This window comes from Bos grunniens, chromosome 23, assembly GCF_055505025.1.
Source record: "Bos grunniens cultivar Pamir isolate PY7600 chromosome 23, Bosgru_T2T1.0, whole genome shotgun sequence".
In the NCBI taxonomy this organism is placed as follows: domain Eukaryota; kingdom Metazoa; phylum Chordata; class Mammalia; order Artiodactyla; family Bovidae; genus Bos; species Bos grunniens.
In genome coordinates this window covers 49,122,970-49,141,794 of record NC_141187.1, presented here as the reverse complement: position 1 = coordinate 49,141,794, position 18,825 = coordinate 49,122,970, and the positions used below count along the sequence as shown (strand labels likewise).

Sequence of the window (18,825 nt, the reverse complement as noted above, 5' to 3'; positions counted from 1 at the left end):
TTGGGAGGCAGGCCATGGTTGTATAGTCAAGATTTTTTTTTTTTTTTGCTATTTGTTTTAAAATCACCAATTAGCAGCACTTTTATTGCCTTAGTTCCCCATGTTGGGCAGGGATGTGGATGTGGGCATGGGTGATAAGAACCAAAACATAAAATTTGCCTGTGACATGTTTAAAAGGTGGCAGAAACTGAGAGGTTGTTGCTGACCCACGAAAGGACGCTGGGATTCTTGGCCTCCGAAAGAGAAGAATTCAATCGGGGGCCAGAGACAATCAAAAGACTGTCTCAAGCTTGTGAAAATTTTACCAGACCCACTCCCATGCCAACAATTTACATTTTAGGATAACAAGATTAGAATTTAACAATAGAAAGATCCTACCAGACCCACTCCCATAATATACATTCTAAAATATCAGGATTAGTCAGAAGGTTTTCAAGAAGGAGAAACTGTACTCAAGCAGGACACGTCATTGTATAATCTTTAGTACAGAGTTTAAACTTAGTTGTTTAAACTGACTTGTTTGTTGTGTAATCATCACTTCCAGGCTTAAAGATAAAAATGTTTTATGTGACTAGGACTAAGCAATGTAGAGGAAAAGAAAACGTTTGTCGTTTCCTCCTCCTTGAGAATTCCAGACCCCTCTCTTCTTGGGGACCCCCGGACTTCTTATCAACCTACCTAGGAATTGACTCTCTCAAAACCTCATTCAGTCTGTACCCAATCACTGGGGTGTGGTGGGATATATACCCCAGTGTGATGTTATTGTTCAGTCGCTAAGTCGTGTCTGACTCTTTGTGACCCCATGGACTGCAGCACACCAGGCTTCCCTGTCCTCCTCTACCTCTCAGAGTTTGCTCAAGTTCATGTCCATTGAGTTGGTGATGCCATCTGACCATCTTGTCCTCTGCCGCCCTCTTACCCCAGTGTATGGGAACATTATTGCATCTATGTGGTCACCAAGCACAGGTTAGGTAGCGTTGAACTTGAACAAAGTAGCCTTCCATCTTCCCCTGCTCCCTGTCTTGGACACACAGAAGCAAGCCTTCTGATAATCCTGCTACTTTGGATTTAATCTCACCCGTAACTCTGATTGTTAGTCTCACTTGATAAATCCCCAAGGGTAAGGCCAGTCCCCAAGACCATCAAGCATTTACGCATGAAGTCTACATGACTTGATACTATTTTAGAGAGAGAGGTAAGGTATTTTGAGAGCTGACAGCTTGAAACTTGAAGTCTAAACAGCAGGCCAAGGTCATTCTCCTCATACTTTAGAGAAAGGCAGAGTGCTCAACGACAGTGGCCCTGAGTGTGCTCCCCAGACCAGTGGCAGCAACGTCACCTGGGAATCTGATGGGGATGCAAGCTCACAGGCCCTGCCGCCAAAACTCTGAGAGTCTGTGTGTGAGCACGGCCTCCAGGGGCGTCTGGTGCCCACTGGCCTTGGGAACCTCCGTGGTGATGGCTCAGGGCCAGGTTGCCTGGGTCCACATCCCCGCTGTGCTCGTGCCGGCGGAGTGCCTGTGAGCAAGCCGCGTGACCGCGTGCGCCTCCGTTCCCCGCTGTGTTCGCCTGTGATGGTGTGAATACTCTTGGGCAGTTGTGAGGAGCTAACACATGTAAGAGCTGTCCCGTGGTGAACAGCGTGTAAGGGCAGAGCTGTGTTACTATCCGGATTCAAAGGGATTTGTGTTGGTTTGTCGAGGATGAAATATACCTTACCGAATTGGTGCCTTTGATGTTTGAAACTTCTCTTTATGCCATGCTCATCCTAGAAGTGAAAACTGGGTAAATTCAACTGCCATAAAGTCAGTGGGAGCCTGGCTGATTATATAACATAGTATATGCTATGTTCAGTTGCTCGGTCGTGTCCAACTCTCTGCGACCCCATGGACTGTAGCCCGCCAGGCTTCTCTGTCCATGGGGATTCTCCAGACAAGAATATTGGAGTGGGTTGCTATGCCTTCCTCCAGGGAAATCTTCCCAACCCAGGGATCGAACCCAGGTCTCCCTCATTGCACGTGGATTCTTTACCATCTGAGTCACCAGGGAAGCCTAAGAATACTGGAGTGGGTTGCCATTCCCTTCTCCAGGGGATCTTCTTGACCCAGGAATCAAACCGGGGTCTCCTGCATTGCAGGCAGATTCTTTACCAGCTGAGCTGCCAGAGAAGCCCAATATATACAATATAGTACATATAACATAGTATGAGGGCTTCCCTGGTGGCTCAGACAGTAAAGAGTCTGGTTCAGTCCCTGGGTTGGGAAGATCCCCTGTAGAGGGGAATGGCAACCCACTCCAGTATTCTTGCCTGGAGAATTCCATGGACAGAGGAGCATGGTGGGCTATAGTCCACATGACTGCAGAGAGTTGGACACGACTGTGTGACTTTCACTAGTACAGTATGTAGTGTATATAATATTGCATACATAGTATGAAAGAAAGTGTGAGTTGCTCAGTCATGTCTGATTCTTTGTGACCCCATGGACTGTAGCCCACCAGGCTCCTCTGTCCATGGGATTTCTCAAGCAAGAATCCTGGAGTGGGTTGCCATTCCCTTCTCCAGAGCATCTTTCTGACCCAGGGATTGAACTCAGGTCTCCTGCATTGCAGGCAGATTCTTTATTGTCTGGGAATAATAATACTAGGGAACTCCTGCAATACATAATGTGTATAATTCAAGTAACAGGTGATGAACTTTATTATATATGTGATATATAATGTATACAATATTATTATGTAATATATAGTGTATACAGTAATGTCCATTCAGCCTTGTTACTTGAATCAGTGTGTAGCAGTTTACTCTGATTTCTAGTACTCTGTTTTCAAATATTCTCTTTCTTTTCTACCTTTTTAGTTGGTAAAAGTTTAGATGTGATCCTGTATGTACAATACATCACATAAGAAAAAAGTAAAAACCCTTGCCTTACTCTCTCATTTTCTCAAATGATTTTTGGCTCCCATTCTGTTTGAAAATTGCACTTTATGCTCTTCTTGCATAAAGAAGGCCTCGACGCCCCTGGAGTGGTTTACAGGGGCAGCCCTGCTGCTCACGTCACAGAACCGGGTGCGTCTTGTGTGAGGCGACCCTTTGACAGAGTCCGTAGACTGAGAAGGTCACGTGTCATTGAAGAAAGGTAAACAGCTGTGGGCAGACCAGGGCCATTTTGGTGACTTGCCACAAATAGTGTCTCTTACTCACCTGAGTCACGAGCAGCGTTGACCCAGCGGGGTCCCCCCTCAGAGGCTCATTCTTGTGAAAGGCCCTCTGCCTCACTGGACGTGTGTCAGTGATGGCTGTATCTAGACGGAGGGCGTTGTGCTCGGAAGGGGAGAGGGGAGAAGCCGGGGAGGCTGCTGGCATCCCAGCCGTGGGTGTGAGGCATCTCGACCTTCCTCCTCCTGCCCTGACATGCAGAGTCACCCCTGACTGCTCTCCTCTGCCAGCCCCAAGCATCTGAAACCTGACTTCTGTATCCAGCCTCCACTGGCACTGATGGGCAGTGGGTTTGGATCTCTGACTTTATTCCAAGCCCTTGCTGGGTGTTTACTTACCTCTGCTCTATGCATTAGAAAAAAATCTTTGTATTAAAGTAGAGTTGATTTATAATATTGTGTTAGTTTCAGGTGTATGGCAAAGTGATTCATATATTTTTATATATATATTCTTTTTCAGATTCTTTTCCACGATAGTTTATTTATTACATGATAGGTGAATATAGTTCCCCATGCTATACAGTAGGTCCTTGTTTATTTTATGTACAGTCGTGTGTATCTGTTAATCCCCAATTCCCAATGCACCCCTCCCCTACTTGCCCCTCCAGTAACCATAAGATCGTTCTCTGTGAGTCTGTTTCTAGTTTTGTAATTAAGTTCATTTGTATCATCTTTTTTTTTTTTTTTCAAGATTCCACAGATAAGTGACATCACACGTCATCTGTCCTATGCTTTTCTTGACTCCGCTTTTTGGATGTGTGGTGGCTGAGAGCTGGGGCTCCAGCTTCAAGCTCTGGTCACCCCCCTGAACCCCGTGTGGCCATCACACACACCCCCTCTGCGGGCTGCGCGCCGCCAGCTCCGGAAGGGAGCCATGATGGGACCGGCCTCCCCATCCTCTTCGGGTCGGCGGGAGCGCTTGGCCGGCGCCCGAGTGCTGGGAGCCCGGGAGGTATTTGCTGCTCCACCAGGCCGATAGCCCAGTTATTATTATTATTATTTTTTTATGTGGGCCAGTTTGTAAAGTCTTTATTGAATTTGTTTTGGTTTTATGTTTTGGTTTTTTGGCCATGACGCCTGTGGGATCCCAGCTCCCCGACCAGGGTTTGAACCCACACCCCCTGTACTGGAAGCTGAAGTCTTAACCCCTGGACCGCTGGGGAGGCCCTGAGCCCGGTTACTTTAAGTCCCTGCGCTCCATCACCCCTGCTCCCAGGGACCTGAGCACCCTTGTTTGAGTGGCTGTTTTTGATTTGGCCTCCGTGCCCTGAGCCCCGGAGCTCAGCTGCAGCCCACGTGTGTGTGGACCCCCTGGTCTTCTAATCGGCGAGAACCAGCCTTGTCTTCACCGGACAGTCAGCGAGGCGCGGCCCTGAAGCCCTGCCAGGTCCTGGGGGGGGTACGTGGGGGGCCCCTGGGTGACCTGGAGCAGCGTCAGGTTACAACACAGGCTCCCGTGTCCACCAAGCCCCACCCACCTGTGGACTCCATTTCTTCCCTGTCATGGTTTCGTGTGCCTCCTCTGCCCTCCTTAAACCACACCCCCTCTTCTTCCTGTCCTCTGCTGTCTCTGCCCCATTTTTGGATGATGGCCTTCTGTCCCATCTCCCACTTTCTCAGCTGACAGACTCCCCCATTCCTTTGTCCTGAGCCCTACTTTTGAAATATAAAAGCTCATTCTAGCTCAACCTAGATAGCTTATTAAAAAGCAGAGACATTACTTTCCCAACAAAGGTCCATCTAGTCAAAGCTATGGTTTTCCCAATAGTCATGTATGGATGTTAGAGTTGGACCATAAAGAAAGCTGAGTGCCAAAGAATTGATGCTTTTGAACTGTGGTGTTGGAGAAGACTCTTGAGAGTCCCTGGGACTGCAAGGAGATCCAACTAGTCCATCCTAAAGGAAATCAGTCCTGACTGTTCATTGGAAGGACTGAAGCTGAAACTCCAATCCTTTGGCCACCTGATGTGAAGAACTGACTCATTGGAAAAGACCCTGATGTTGGGAAAGATTGAAGGCAGGAGGAGAAGGGGATGACAGAGGATGAGATGGTTGGATGGCATCACTAACCCAATGGACATGAGTTTGAGCAAGCTCTGGGAGTTGGTGATGGACAGGGAGGCCTGGTGTGCTGCAGTCCATGGGTCGCAAAGAGTCGGACACGACTGAGCCACTGTACTGAACTGAGCTCTTTCTACCAGCCGTGTCACACTCGTATCTTGGGCTGTATTTCTCTGCATCCTTGTTACAAGTCCTAAGAACATGAGCCAGTTGCCCCATTGACGCCCTAGTGACCAGTGCCCCTCAGCCATGGCACCCTGTGGGCGCTGACATCCCCACCACATCCTCATTCTAGAACTGCTCCTCTGATAAGAACGTGTCTGGTGCTTCTTTCAGGACCAGACTGTCCCCACATTGCTGTTCCTGGTTCTGTTATTTCTGGATGAGAGTCTTTTCCTACCTTCCAGAACAGAACTGATGTCTTCACATCTTCACTTCAAAGCTGTGGACTTGTGTCCCCTCTTGCTGTTTTCCATGAACACCCCCGTCTGTCCGCCCACAGTCGCCTCAGTGACGGGGGTGGGGGGTAATTTGTCAGCAGGGGCTGTGACACACGCGTTGAGGGGGGAGCTTTATAGATGGCAGGCCGGGCGTGCCCCCCGCAGACCCTGTCCACCAGCTGAGTAAACGCTGCGTAGCCACACCTACTGCTCCGAGCTCAGAAAAGATGACAATAGTGTTGCCTTCCAGCTCTGAGCGGGGTAAACAGGAAAAATTGTTTCTCCTCTGAGAAGTCTAAGACTTTTCACTCAGAGGTTTCGCTGGCCTCCAGACCATTGGATGGACTAGAGATACATTTTGTTCCTTTGTCGCGGGTTGTCTTTCATCATGATCTCAAAAGGCGGGAAGGCCCTTGTGGAAATCTCAGGATCCACTGGCTTCTGGCCTTGACCATGACGTGTCTGTGAACTCATGTCTGAGTCGCAGTGTCCTGTAAAATGGGGGTAATGATCCTCTGCCTGCTTTGCAGGATGGCCCAAGCCGAGCAGATGCAGGCACTTTGTAATGGATTTAAATGTATGCTGTTCGTATTATGATGCTCATTTTAAGTTTAGTACTGAATTCTAGTCATGTTTCTGTCCTGTAAGCTCTCCACACAGAATGTTTCCAGCACCAGGGGGTCTGCGTCTTCCCAGGGAGGGTGGAAACCTCTCCCTCCCTGTCACAGGGATTCCAGGCCACTCTCTGCCCGTGACCCCGGGGCGTCAACTCAGATGGGTGTCCCTGTGATACCCCGAGGTGACCGTCCCTCACACCGCTTTGTCACAGCATATGGGTCCCTCACCCTGTCTGTCCATGATCCCGTGGGTTGTGTTAGCTGGAAACTGTAAAAAAGAAAAGACAAGAAATGTGTATGTAAATATAAGAACAGCCCTGTGGAGTCCAGTGGAAGGAATGGGCTCATTGAGTTTGCCTCACAGGAGCCCAGGCGGCTCACGGTGGGGCCGACACCGACTCCATTCTGCAGTCCACACGAGCAAGGACTCGGCTCTTAACCGCAGGCCGTGTGCAAAGGTGTTGATTAAAAGAAAAGTATTGATGCTCAGAAATAGCATGTGAACCCTGGTTTCCCCTTCCACAGGAACTAAGAACATGTGAGGATTGTTGGACCCTCATTAAAAAAAAAAAATCAAAGCTTAGTAAATGCTCATCTTTACTAATCCTGATTTTAGTATTTTTTTCATCGTTTTCTTCTCGGCCCCCCACCCCTCCATTTTCTTTTTAGAGTTCATTAGCCATAAAGTGAACAACCACAGGCCCGTTTACTTATTTATTTTTTCTTAAATCTAAAAACCTCTGGCACGAGCAGTTGTGAGGCTCCCGCGGACGTGAAGGGCCCTCCCGTGTCAGGAGGAAGCCGGTGTGGCACCCCAGCTCATGTGCACTCCCTTTGATGGCGCCGGGCACGGGCCACCGTCCTGCCTGCATTCTGACGCCTGGCAGGACCGCGGGCTGAGCCGGGGCCCTGTGCCCTCACCCTCTGTCTCCTCTCTCTTCCAGAGACTCGGACCTGTTTCTGCTGGGCACGCGTGCTGTGTGGGCCTCAGAGGCGGGCTGGCTGGAGTTCGACATCACGGCCACCAGCAACCTGTGGGTCCTGACTCCGCAGCACAACATGGGGCTGCAGCTGAGCGTGGTCACGCGCGATGGTGAGTTCAGGGACTCGGGCCTTTGCCTCCTTGGCGGCAGGTGTGGGCAGCCGTGGTCCCCAGGCGGGCCCCCCGTTTCCCGACCTCCTGGAGCCTTGGTGGACAAGCAGAGTCCTGCCCCAGGGCCTCCTGGCAAGGACTCAGGGACAGTTAGATGGTCCGGGAGCCTCAGAGAGGGGTAGGAGCTGGGTGCTGAGTTAAAGAGGAAGGCCGGGGTGAGCTCTAGGTGCTGACGTTGAGTAGGTTTGTGGGGGCCCTTCCTGCACCCGCTCCTGCAGTGTCAGAGCTTGGCAGGTCCCAGTCCCCTCGGGCCGGACCCAGTCAGCCCATGAAGTCACCTTCCTGGGTGGGAGACGTAAGATGGGGAAGATGGGTGTGAACAGAAGATAGCAGAAGGAACAGGGGAACTGGGGGCCCCACCACCCCTTGCCCTGCCTCCCGGGACCTTGGCAGGAGGAGGGGGTAGGGCTCAGGGTGCCCCGTGTCTACCCGCACGTGGGCTCCTCCTCTCTGAGGGCACCCGGGAGGCTTGGGCGTGCCCTGCAGGTGGACACCAGGCTCGGTGCCACATCTCAGAGGTGCGCTTCCGTATTTGCCTACAGGGCTCAGCATCAGCCCTGGGGCCGCGGGCCTGGTGGGCAGGGACGGCCCCTACGACAAGCAGCCCTTCATGGTGGCCTTCTTCAAGGCCAGTGAGGTCCACGTGCGCAGTGCCCGGTCGGCCCCCGGGCGGCGCCGGCAGCAGGCCCGGAACCGCTCCACCCCGGCCCAGGACGTGTCGCGGGCCTCCAGCGCTTCAGGTGGGTCAGGGACGCCTGTGGGCCCCGGGGTGTCTGTGAGGACACAGGACCTGCCGAGGCTTGCAGGCGCTGCCCAGCTCTGCAGGCCCACGTGCAGCTGTAGGTGCCCTGGATTATCTGGACGGACGCCTAGGCCGTCAGAGGGGAGCCTTTGTGACCCCAAGATTGTCTGCAGGTTGAGACAGCCTCAGTGTCTGCTGTCCCAGAAAAGCATCCTTCTGTCTGATCAGATTTCTCCCAGCTCTTCTTCATTCCCATAAAGATCCAGGGAATGACTGCATTTTCTCCAAATTGCATTATGCCCGGGAAGTGGTGACAGACAGACTTCATGCCTTTGTAGAAGGCGGGCTCGTGTCGGTCAGTGCTCTTGGCTGGGAGTGATGGCAAGTCAGTTCCAGCACCCGTCTCTGATGGGTTTCATTGGTTTTCATTCAACTGGGCAGTTCGGTGTTCTGCCTTGAGATGTGGTGAGACCCATGGGCTCAGCAGATAGTAGGAATCCCCTTTCCTTTTTCCTTTGTTGGTGGTGGTCTCAGAAAGCCTAGCTCGACATGTGCTGAGAAAGGCAACCTCAGCTTCAGGGTGAGAGCGCCTCTTCTGCAGTAGCTTCAGCAGAGCCTGGAGCTAGCGGGTGGGGTGCGGCCCCGCCCCCACCCCCCACCGCCTGCCCTGAATGGGCAGGTTCAAAGGGCAAGAGAGAGGAAACAGCCCTCTCTGCCAGAGTGTCAGTTCAGCAGTCCTGCAGACAGGCTCCCTCCCATGCAGAGCCAGTCTTCAGAACAGGAGGCAGGGCATGCAGGCGCTGATAGGCAGCACAGAGCTGGTCAGTGTTGAATTCAAAACAAGGTGCATCTTGCTGGGTGCTTACAGGTTCCAGGCTTCCTTTCCCTTTAACTAGCCCGGAAATCAGGCACCAAGTTGAGGGTTCACTTTGGGATTTGTAGTCAGAGATCTTGCTTTCCTTATCAGCGCTCTGTAACTTAGCGTGTGTGCATGTGCCAAGTCATGTCCGACTCTTTCCAACCGTGTGGACTGTAGCCTGCCAGGCTCCGCTGTCCATGGGATTCTCCAGGCAAGAATACAGGAGTGTGTTGCCGTGCCAGGGGAATCTCCCTGGCCCAGGGACTGAACCCGCATCTCTCTCGTTCCCTGCATCGGCAGCACCGGTGCTTTCACACTGCCACCCTGGGAAGCCCTGCTTTGTGACTCAGGACGAACCTGATCCAGTTTGGCTTCGGTTTACCCAGCGGTTGGTGGGCACGCTTGATGCTCAGTGGCTTTGCTGGGATTGAATGAGGAGCATCGCTCTGGCTCAAAGATGAGGTGCCTCCAGCCATAGGAAGTTCTTAGCAGGTATGTCAGGCTCCTTAAAAGGGATGTAAAATACGTCAGGCAGATGCATTAACTCTTCCAGGTGGCTTTAAAACAATGTCATCTTCTGCGGCTGGAAAGAGTTCGTGGAACTTTCCAAAGCACCCAGTTTTCCTGTGGGAAGCAGTGTCTTCACTCTGGATTCCGACTCAGCCATTTCAGTTCCCAGTAACTTGGATGTGGAACCAGAAGGGGCGCCACCCAGCGTGATGTGACATTTTGCCGCTTGTCCTCTTGCTGTTTCTTGGAAGCGTCGCCCAGCATGGGTGTTCCTGTGTTTACTGCTAGAAACAGTCAGGGCTAGGGTTTAAAGAAAAAGAAGAAGTGATGACTTTCCTGTATGCGCTGTGAAGGAAGCCTTCGGAACAGCAATCATCCCGGGCTTCTCCTCGGGGCATGGCGGCGCAGCCCGCCAATGGCGGCCGTTCATTAACGAGCTGCGGTCAGTTTGGTGCTGGGACCTCAGACACGAAGGCAGCTCTGGGATGCTGATTGCTTTTGTTAAATGAAAATTTCACTTGATTTATTCCACCTCCCCTCCCCCCACCAGTACACACATAAAATTTCTTTTCTAATTGAGAAAACATGTCATCTCTGATTTGGGTTTCCGTGGCATCACTGAATTATTCTCTTCCAAGTCCCTTTCAGCATTTTGTTTCCAGTTTGATGAGTTTGAATTAAATATGAGTATTAAAGGTGGATTGCTTTGTAAGAAGAGGCAAGTGTATCTGCCTTTTTCAGGGGTAAGAAAGCAGAGTTCCTAACAAACGCCTCTGCCCTCGCAAAAGGGGGTTTAAACCCCTTACTCTGGAGAGTCCTCCCCCCGACCCCCCACTATCTTCAAAGACTCTCTCAAGATGGTCCAATTAATGATCCGGTTAGACCCACTGAAGTATTGCTTTACTTTTTGGTTTTTTTTTTTAACATATATTTCTTTATCTTTTGGCTGAGTCAGGTCTTAGTTGCAGCATGCAGGATCTTCGTTGTGGTTCACGGGCTTAGTTATCCATCCAGGGATCAAACCCGCGTCCCCTACATTGCAAAGAGGGTTCTTAACCACTGGACCGCCAAGAAGTCCCCTGCTCTCTCTCTCTGGTTCTTTCCTCCTTACTTATTCTTGCCATTAATGGGGATGGATGTGCAGAGGCACTTGCTCTTGGAGAAAGGATTTCCAGAAAGATGACAATCTCCTGCCCAGGGGCACAGACCAGCCGGTTCATGTTTATTTCTGGGCTGTTGTGGGGCCAAGCGCTTCTGGGTTTTTATGCACTTTGTAGATGCTGCTGAGACAGACCGCTGTGGTCGCGTGTGACTGTGTGAGTCCAGACAGGACTTCTCCTTGTGAGTCTTTCCGGAGGTTGAAGGAAGAGAGTGTTGCCCCCTGCTGCCCCCGTCTTCCACGATGTGCTCCTAGGGAATTAACATTTCTCCACTCAAACGACCAGCAGGGTAGCCCACCAGACACCGTCCTGCTGCTGGGCAGAGGAGTGAGCACATCAGTCCTCCAGCTGCCTGTCCTCCAGCTGAAACGTGGCAGGGAAATATGCGTCTGTGTTTAAAGCTGAGCTGCCAAATCTGGAGACGGCAGGACCAATCCTCAACGAGGAAGGGCCGCGAGCCTGTCTGCCTCTCCCCGTCCTCCCCCAAATCTGCTCTCACATCTCTCCTTGGCCTTCTAGTGGACTTTCCAAACACATGCACCAGAACAGTGGGTTTGGACCCAAGTCTCCCTGGATGGGTTTCACTTACCCCGATTTGCACTTCTCCAGTGGGCTTGCGTATCGTCTGGACCATATCATTCATCGTTCTGACACGTTTTACCACTAGAATCCCCAGTGGGCTTCAAGCCCACTGGGGATTCTAGTGACTCAGCCACTGATCCTGTGGTGCCCACCCTGTCCACGGTTCCCAGAACTCTCATTAGATGGTCTCATTCTACCTGCTTCTTCCACAGTATCTTTCTCTCCGGTTCCATGATTTTGTCTCCAGGGGGACTGACACCTGACCGACCCATTACAAGAGTTGTGAACAAATGGCCTTGAGGGTTGGTTCTGTGTGGCGATTCTAGATTCTGTTCTAGCTCATTTTTCAAGATCTTTCCTAGACATCTTTGGGGCAGGAGTAGTTAATGCGATTTCAGTTCAGCTGGTGAGTCTGAGATTTTCTGCCATGTCTAGCAGCTGGCTGCCAACACCACGGGTGAGACTTGCTCCATGTTTTGGCAGATGGTTTTAAAACATTTTCTGCCACTTGGAACAATTATGTCAAATCGGATTAGCTAACTTTGGGTCCCCTTCATCCTTCATGTTCGTGGTGCCGTCACTCAGCCCTGCTGACTGTCATGAACCAGTAACTTCACAAGACTCTCTCTCTCTCCAAAATGAGCTCTTCATTGATTCAGATGCTACCTGTGAGCATCTCTTAAATTCTCCTTCTGTCTTTTTCCAGCCCACCCAAACATGTATCTTTAGGGATCCTGGGAGGAGAGGTGGCTCTGGTACATGTAAATATACTGCTGACCTTCTTGTTGCTAGTTCATATCTTCTACCTCTTGAACTTTCCAGTTGGGACCATTCAGTATGCTTCCAGCTTAAGAAAAGTAAGTAGAACTCATCACTTGCAAAGCAGCGATGCGGGTACTTTATTATAATTATCACATCTTTTGCTGTAGATTTCAGGGAACTTCAGCCCACAAACTAGGGGCTCTCCTCCTCACAGATCAGTGTTTGCTCAGCCTTTTAGTTCTTGGCAGGTGTCCCCTCTAGTTCCTTATTTGCTTCCATGGGTGGATGTGCCAGAGGTGAGTGGGCTCATCCACTATGGACACGATGCTTGGGTAGAATGGACATGGGTCAGGGCTGTGACGTAGCTGTTTATAGTTCTTCAAAGGTATTGAGCTACCCTGGTGGCTCAGACAGTAGAGAACCTGCCTGCCAATGCAGGAGGCATGGGTTCGATATCTGGGTCAGGAAGATTTCCCTGGAGAAGGGCATGGCAACCCATTCCAGTATTCTTGCCTGGAAAATTCCATGGACAGAGGAGCCTGGCGGGCTACAGTCCACGGGGCGGCCTAGATGAGAAGGGCAGGGCCCTCCTCACGCCCAGGCGGGGATGGGCAGCCCCGGGAGGCGGCGGCATCCGAGTCTGGGCGGCCCCGGCCCAGCCCAAGCCCTGGGGTCAGCGGCACCCCTGCCGCCTTTCCAGCCCCAAGAGGAAGAGAGAGAAGAAACACAGAGGAGGGAAAAGACAGGCAGGGCGCCTAAGAAACCAGGGCCCAGGGGAGGAGCCAGGGCTTCTGCCGCCCCCCCACCCGGGGCTGTCGGGGGCTGGTCGTGCCCCTCCCCCACCCCAGGCCACGCCAGCTGCTGGCCCCACGCTCGGCCAGGAAAACACTGGAACAGCAGGCACACAGAGCATGCTGTCCACACGGCCCAGGTTCTCCGAGCTCAGGCTAGTCCTCCCAGAGGAAACGTTTTTTAGAGGCAACAGTTCCCTGGTCTCATCTCCCTTCCAGCCTAGAATGACAAGGTCAGGGACAAAGAGCAGCTGTTCCCCGGGCACCTCCGTCTGCACCGGTCTGACCACTCTTGTCCCACCTCGGCCGGATCCGCCAGCTTCTCCCAGAGGCGGCTCTGGCTCCCATGTACCCCATGATCCACAGGGCTTCCGAGGCTTGCCAGGGGAAGCCCAGACCTGTGCCATGACGCTGCAGGATTTCTGGTGTCGATAATCTCATAAAGTGTTTGGGGAGGTGAGGGGCAGGCGGGGAGAGGGCAGCTTGATTTTCAGTGTCTCGATTTTGTTTACGGCGAGATGGTTAGCAGGAGAGGCAGCGGTGAAGGCCCATCCCACTCGTTTGTGGCTGCAGGATTTCAAGGTCTCACACAGCTCCATTTAATCGGGGCTCTGATCTCTTCTCAGCCTTTATCTTGATGAATAAGAGAATAGGGAGCTAAGGATCTTGACGACAGAGATACCCCTTAAAGGTTGAGCCCTGAGACTCTCTGCTCCATGTCCCTCTGTCCCCAGTCCCTAGCTAGAGGCCCCCGGCCCCCAGTGCTCTCCTGGGAGATGGCAGTACTCGATGGATTATTTGAGTGTCTGGCAGCATCTGTTTATGCCTCTGATTATTCAGCCTACTGGCCAATAGCACATTCATAAGGGGTGAACCCTAGGGATGGAGGAGAAGGTCAAGTTCTAGTCAGCTTCATTCCTTGGCAACTTTTACCCTAAAGGGGCTTAATGGCAAAAGCGAGTCAAGTATTATGAATATGGAGTTTGGAACAATTCAACTTTCCAATCACTCATGCCACACTTGTCCGCCACAGCTGTGGAGAATTAAGTTCTGGTTTCATTTAAAAAACCCTGGACAAGCCTCTACCTCTTGACCGAGACATCTGGGAGCCAAGCTACTGGCCCTAAAATTTGAATTTAAGGTCAAAATGACAAAATCCCCAATGCCTTTTAAAAGGTTAGTTGCTTAGCTGTGTCCATCTCTTTGCAACCCCCGCTCTCCTGAGCATCTCCCAGCCTTTGGCCCCAGGGAAGAAAGAGCCAGAACGGGGGTGGGACCGTGGGTCAGCCAGAGCGGAGTGTCGGCGGGAGCCCTCGCCCACGTCATCTCGGTTCCAGTCGGCAAGACGAGAAACTCCCCCGCCTGCATCCTGACACCAGCCAGGGGTCCTCCAGTCCCGTTCCGTCCTGACCTCCCTGCCTGGGGTGGGCACAGGTGCCACGAGGTCAGGGGCTCTGCTCGCTTCTGATGCCCCCCGCTGGTCTGTCTACTGGAGGGATTCAGGGCTTCCTGCAGCGCCCCCTCCCCTGTCTGATGATACTCTGGAGCAACTCCTGGGCCTTGGGGGGGTGCTGCACTCAGGATTCCAGTTGGATTATAAGGGACACAGGGGAGGAACAGCCCCTCGCTCCCCCTCTGAGAAGAGCAGCCTGGGACACGGGGCTCCCCCCGCCCCCCCCGCAGGGATCCGGCAGGTCGCGCTCCACACGCGGACGTGCCTGCCCACCTGCGGGCTCCCCCAAGCCCCATGTCCAGAGCCATCACGCGGGTCTCAGGACTTGGCCTCCATCTCCAATCCCCCTTCCCCAGAGGTCAGGCTGGCCTGAGTTCTTTCTGGGGAGCAGACCCCATCCTGGGCTCTCTGGGGACCCATGAGGAGCTGGAGTGATCGCACAGGAGATTCCACGGTTTGGGTCACTCTTCACGCGTCCTCACACTCGTTCCATGACTGCTCTCTCCCCTGGAGCTGGAGTGATCGCACAGGAGAGTCCACGGTTTGGGTCACTCTTCACGCGTCCTCACACTCGTTCCATGACTGCTCTCTCCCCTTCTGCCTCGTAACTGTGCCTTCTCTGACCTCCCGAGGGGGTTTCTCTCCAGCAACCCCGTGCACAGCATCCAGATTCTGTCTTGTGCTGGAGTGAGCTGGGCACATCACGCATCACCCCTGCCGCTCCCCGAGCTGCTGGAGGACAGAAGCCTCGTCTGATGGGGCCCCTCGTTTCTTGGGAAGGGCATGCCACACAGAAGCGGCTCTGTCAGCCCTCGATGAGCGGGGGTCGGGTGAGAAACCAGACTAGCGGGGCCTGACTCCAGAGAGGTGTGCACGCTTCTGCTGATGTGCCGGGCGCTGCTCTCCTGGGGTGGCTTAGTGGGGGCTGGGGGACACTGACCCGGTCAAGGGACTGGACAGCAGTGTCCCCCCACTCCTGGCCTCCTGGCTCCAGGGCGCCCCCTTCAGGAGGCCCTTCCTGACCCCCCAAGCCATCCTCACAGGCTCCAAGCAGCTTCAGGATGGTCCCCGTTAGAATTGGAACCTGCCAGTGTGTTTGTCTTGAACGTGAATCGTGTCCTCTGAGTTAGCGCTCTGGGGCCTCTTGGTCCAACAGGGGGTCACAACATGCCCCTGTTGCTGAAAGGTCCACTCGGGTCAGTGCGGGCGTGTCGAGATGGGAGCCGGTGTGCCCGACCCTGGGGTAGAGGGGAAACAGCGTGTCAGACGCCCGAGCGGCTGGCAGCCTGCGGAGCTCTGGGTGCCCCAGGCTGCGGCCAGTGGGGGCTCGCCCGCGGCCAAGGGTCCGGGTGAGGCTGTGAAGGAGGGAATGAGGGAGTTATGGGTGCGCCTTCTGATCCCCAGCAGACTACAACAGCAGCGAGCTGAAGACGGCCTGCCGGAAGCATGAGCTCTACGTGAGCTTCCAGGACCTGGGGTGGCAGGTGAGTGCTCCTGACCGTCTCAGGGCCTCCTCTCGTCCTGAAGGCAGCGGCTGCCATCATCAGAGACCTTGCACTTCAGGGTCGGGAAGGTTCCTCCTGGGAAGGTACTTAGGAGCCTTTCAGTTGCCTAGGTCTTGGAGAGGAGGGGAGACAGCCCGCCCACTTGTGCTTGAAGCCCCCTGCCCCTGCACCTCTCCAGGGACCCCCAGGTGCACGGCCTCCGAGTCCCTGCAGATCCGCAGCCAGCCCAGAGTTCTCCCCTCGTTCTCTCTCAGTCCCCAGGGCCTGCGTTGCTTTGGGCATTTCAACAGTGTGCACTGCGTTTCGAGAAAGGGCTGGAAAAACTGATCTGACAGTTATCAGCTCACCCAGACTGGAAGGGCACCCGTGTGCTGCCTCCTTCCTGAAGCCGCTGCTCAGGCAAATTCTAGGTGCCACGTGACTGGAGATGGTTCTCGTGTGCAGGTGGCCTTATGGGGACAGGGGAACCCTGGACTCCAGGAGGCACCTCTGGTCCAGGTTCCTGGAGCCGACCACCCGCAGGCCTGCAGGCAGGCCGGGGCAGGTGGGCCCAGCTGTGGGAACCAGGGCTCCAGAGTCAGACTGAGCAGGTCTGCACCTCACTCTGCCCCTCACGCGTCCTTGACCCCGTGTCTGTCTCCTTAGCTGCCCCACGTGAGCGAGGCCTTCTCATGGGGTTCCTCAGCACCCAGGGGGTGTGGGGCCCGTGTGCTGACCCCTTGTCGCTTCCTTTTGTGTTCAATTAAGGACTGGATCATTGCCCCCAAGGGCTACGCTGCCAACTACTGTGACGGAGAATGTTCGTTCCCTCTCAACGCACACATGAACGCTACCAACCATGCCATCGTGCAGACCCTGGTGAGCACTGGCCGGCTTCACGCCACGGGGGGCGGGGGGTCAGCCAGGACTGGGGGCCATCCCTAATGCCGCCCCCTCCTCTCGTCTCTGGAACAGGTTCACCTCATGAACCCCGAGTACGTCCCCAAACCGTGCTGCGCGCCCACGAAACTGAACGCCATCTCGGTGCTCTACTTCGACGACAACTCCAATGTCATCCTGAAGAAGTACCGGAACATGGTCGTACGAGCGTGTGGGTGCCACTGACTCGGGGTGAATGGCTGGGGACGCTGTGCACACACTGCCTGGACTCCTGGATCACGTCCGCCTTAAGCCCACAGAGGCCCCCGGGACGCAGGAGGAGACCCCGAGGCCACCTTCGGCTGGCGTTGGCCTTTCCGCCCGATGCAGACCCGAAGGGACCCCGTCCGCCCCTTGCTCACACCGTGAGCGTTGTGAGTAGCCATCGGGCTCTAGGAAGCAGCACTCGAGCGTCTGAAGTCTGGGGACTGCAGAAATGTAACTTGGAGGGGTTCCCCTCTGCACCCTCCCCAAACCCACCAAAATCAGTTACTGCTTTAGATCCTTGTGGTTTTAGAGAGTAAATAGGGAAAATAATCTTGAAGTAAAAGTCGTCTTTGGCTCAAATATCAGCGGGTTCAGTAGCTTCTCAGAGTTTGCAGATCACGGAAGGGTCGGATACACCTCTGTTCCGATCTTGCCCTGGGAACGTGGGTCTCAGCTGGGCGGCCTGCAAGTAAGTGCCTTTTGTCTCAGTCTTGCTGTCATGTGGGCATTTTGTTGGTGAGAGAAGATACACTTATTTTAGTTAAACTACATCCTTTACCCCTCTCCTCGCCCCAGCATTTGCTGTTTTCTGTGCTAGGACCAAAAGCAGAGAGTGAGTGACCCTCTCTTTGAGGGGGAGGCTCCACAGAAGAGAAGCCTTTTTAAAGCCATCGTTTACCCGAGCGACTCGTCTGCACCCCTTCCCGTGGGGGATGGCTCTCTGAAAAGCTCACTTACATTAGGACCGCCACTTCTCCTGTGTTGGTAACGCAGTTCTTTGATGGGATAGCGTTCTGCATCAAGGGTTTAGACCAGTAGAAGCGATGGGCTGAGGACTTCCTAAGTCATCTAGACTGAGGAAGGGGTTAGGACAGGCGTGTGGGTTGGGAACCGAAATCATGGTTTTCTCCTGTTGAAAATGAGACTCAGATCAAAGATGAGGATGTTCTTAAGATGTCTTGTTCACGATCATGTACTAGGAAACCAATTCATACTAAACTGATTAAATAATACATTTATGATCTATATCTGCACTCACAGCTTTTTTGTAAATAGAAACTATAATTTATTGTCTATTTTATATCTGTTTTGCTGTAACATTTAAGGGAACACCAGACTTTTTTTAAAAAGAGTTTATTTAGAAAGTATCATAGTGTAAACAAATTGTACCACTTTGATTTTCTTTTAAAACAAGACTCAATGCAAAGCCGAAGCCACTCATGAAGATTGTGCTTCTCTAGAAAGTTGGGTTTTTTTTTTTTTAAAAGAACATCTGTGAACCATACATGATTAATAAAGATCTCCTTTAAGGCAGAGGCTGGCCAGGATCCTGCTGTTTCATCTGCTGCGGACAGTGGACGGGGTCTCGTTTCTCACTAAGCAGCCACGTTGCCTGAGCAAGGGCGGTGGGGCGAAGGGTGTTATCATGAGGGCTAACTGATGCGGAAGGATGTACAGGTTACATACCTTATGGGAGCCTAGGCCTACGGCGGCTGATTTCCAAGGGCGTCGGTAAAAGGGCTTTATACCCAGGATGGCGTGAATCAGGACACCAGGGACGTGGCCGACTGCAACCCTGCCTGCCTTGGTCTGGAGGTCGAGTCAATCCCCTCTGCACACAGGAGATGGGTGGCCTCCTGGAAGGCGGACTGAACACAGGGCATCTGCCGCCACCTGCTGCGGGGCCGCGGGGTGTTCCCGGTCCCTGACACCCGACCTGGGAGAGTTCGTGCAGCCCTCCTGCCCCCTCCTGGGAGGCAGAGACAATCACAACCTTCCTAGGAGTTCTTAGAAGGGTCACGACGAGCTGTGTGGCACTTCCCACGTCCACAGTTTCCACGAGAGACAT

At 53.2% G+C, this 18,825-nt stretch overlaps 1 protein-coding gene across 6 annotated transcripts in view; it reads left to right on the top strand.

Moving 5' to 3' along the window:
• Positions 1 to 18,290, top strand: part of BMP6 (bone morphogenetic protein 6) — a 156,242-nt gene extending 137,952 nt beyond the window's left edge. For 2 of the 6 annotated variants that reach the window (XM_086370888.1, XM_086370891.1), the window contains exons 3-7: positions 7,279 to 7,427; positions 8,030 to 8,227; positions 15,754 to 15,830; positions 16,599 to 16,709; positions 16,806 to 18,290. In XM_086370888.1, coding sequence (XP_086227014.1) covers positions 7,279 to 7,427; positions 8,030 to 8,227; positions 15,754 to 15,830; positions 16,599 to 16,709; positions 16,806 to 16,955 — 685 coding nt within the window. In that variant the 3' untranslated portion in view covers positions 16,956 to 18,290. Of the gene's footprint in view, positions 1 to 7,278; positions 7,428 to 8,029; positions 8,228 to 9,641; positions 10,183 to 15,750; positions 15,831 to 16,598; positions 16,710 to 16,805 lie in introns of those variants that run through there. The other 4 variants (XM_086370887.1, XM_086370890.1, XM_086370889.1 and 1 more) reach the window with 2 other exon arrangements.
• Positions 18,291 to 18,825: the final 535 nt, after the last annotated feature.